The 1,976-nt window shown below is 26.1% G+C and overlaps 1 protein-coding gene across 1 annotated transcript in view; it reads left to right on the top strand.

Moving 5' to 3' along the window:
• LOC105618388 (radial spoke head protein 6 homolog A) overlaps positions 1-1,919 on the top strand; it is a 13,315-nt gene extending 11,396 nt beyond the window's left edge. The window contains exons 8-10 of the mRNA XM_012199931.1: positions 1,002-1,145; positions 1,254-1,481; positions 1,737-1,919. Of these exons, the coding sequence (XP_012055321.1) occupies positions 1,002-1,145; positions 1,254-1,481; positions 1,737-1,919 (555 nt within the window). The remainder of the gene's footprint in view (positions 1-1,001; positions 1,146-1,253; positions 1,482-1,736) is intronic.
• Positions 1,920-1,976: the final 57 nt, after the last annotated feature.

The raw sequence follows: 1,976 nt of genomic DNA on the forward strand, positions 1-1,976 counted from the left end.
ACTACTATATATATATATATATATATATATATATTTAAAAGCGATATCATTTACACAGGGAATGGAAATGATTAGCTAATTGTTGAAAAAAATATGTCAAATTTAACATAAACACATGTCGCAAAACGATTCACTTAAATTTTTGGATTAAATTAACACAAAATAAATATGTTCGAAGGTTACATAAATATTATATAAGAGAATAAATATAAGAGAATAAAAGTAATATTCCCACAGTTTGTAAACAAACCGTGGAATTTTTTCTCAAAAAAATTAATATTTATAATATGTTAAATTAACACGTATTTCATTCATTTGTCTTAGAATTTACATTGTAAAACACATTATTTTTATGTTACTTGTTCACTTACTTATAAATTGTGTCATTTTGACATTAAGAAATATTAAATATCAATTTCACACAAAATCTTTAAATAATATAATCACATTATGTTAAATTAACACTTGAATATGTTAAAAAATTCAATACAAATTGTTAATACATGAGTGGATCATTTCTAACACAAATACACAATTTTTTTTACTGTGTGTAACGCCGTTATACTTTCCTTACTCTATAAGTTATAATAAAGATTTGGCAATGACGAATCGTTTTCGAAGATTTTCAATGACTTTAACATTAAGGTTATAAACTCGATCGTTTACTTGTAACGATTTAGATAAGTTAGTTATTGAAAAAATTAACTTGGCATTTGTAACTCGTTACTTTTACTCTTTACTTAATTTTAACAAGATAACTTGTTACTCGTTATAAATTACCTTTTTCAGTAAGTAAATGCATAATGTGATGCAAGTTTTCAGAATGACTTTCTCAACTTTGGCGCAATCTCAACGATTATTGTCATAGTTATTGTCATTATAGTTATAAAAAATTGCAACATCATTATCAAATTGTTAATATGAAAAATAACAGAAAAAATAATTGAATAGTAATTCTTCCATTCCCTGCATTTACATATCTAATCTATACAGAAGACGAGTTATTAGAAAACATGAATTATGATCCACTGCCGATCAAGGATCTTGTAGATCCCTCCATGTCAAATTGGTGTCATCATAGTCCATATATTCTTAAGCAAGGACGTACTGTTTGGTGGAATCCCCAGGAGGAAAATATTGTCAACGTTAGTTGATTAGATTAAATATTTTAGTTCTAACTGTAAAATTATCTTTTGTGATTACTTGCGGAAGTATTTCATCAAATTGTTTAATAAGAAGCTATAATTATATAGAAAATATTTGAAGAAGAAGAAAAAGAAAACGTAGAAACAGATGAAGTAAAGATAATGATGAAAGAAATCGGACCACCCCTCTTAATTCCTTTATCTGAAGATGCTATTATTGACTCCGTGATACCATGGACTGTTAGACAATCGTCATATATACAACCAGATGTTACAATAGCTTTAATTAGATCGAATATCTGGCCTGGAGCGTTCGCATTCGCAGACGGAGGAAAGTAAATGTTATATACTTATTTTTTTCGATATTAATACTTAAATTATTAATATATATAGATAATATATATAGAATTAATATATATAGAATAATATATATAGATTATTTCAAAAGCCAACTATTAGTACATTTATAAAGTAATGTTATATAAATTTTCGCAGTAAAAAAGTAGAATATTTTGTCATATTAATTATGCGTGAATTATGCGTGAAATTGCACTAAAGTGATTTTAAAAGTAATGTCATTTCACAGACATTTTTGCTACTATGTATATCGGCTGGGGCCATAAATACAATGCATATAATTATAATCCTTCTCATATGCCACCTGTTCAAGATCAGTATAAAATTGGACCAGAAATATTAGAAATTAGTGATCCTACTGTGAAAGAAGAACAAGCATTTCAATTAATGCGTTTGCCACTAACAGGTAATTGGTAAAAAAATATATAACTTAATTTTTAAAACAATTTAAAAATAAGAAATCAAATATACGTA

The sequence above is a fragment of the Atta cephalotes genome (genome assembly GCF_000143395.1).
Source record: "Atta cephalotes unplaced genomic scaffold scaffold00016, whole genome shotgun sequence".
NCBI lineage: Eukaryota > Metazoa > Arthropoda > Insecta > Hymenoptera > Formicidae > Atta > Atta cephalotes.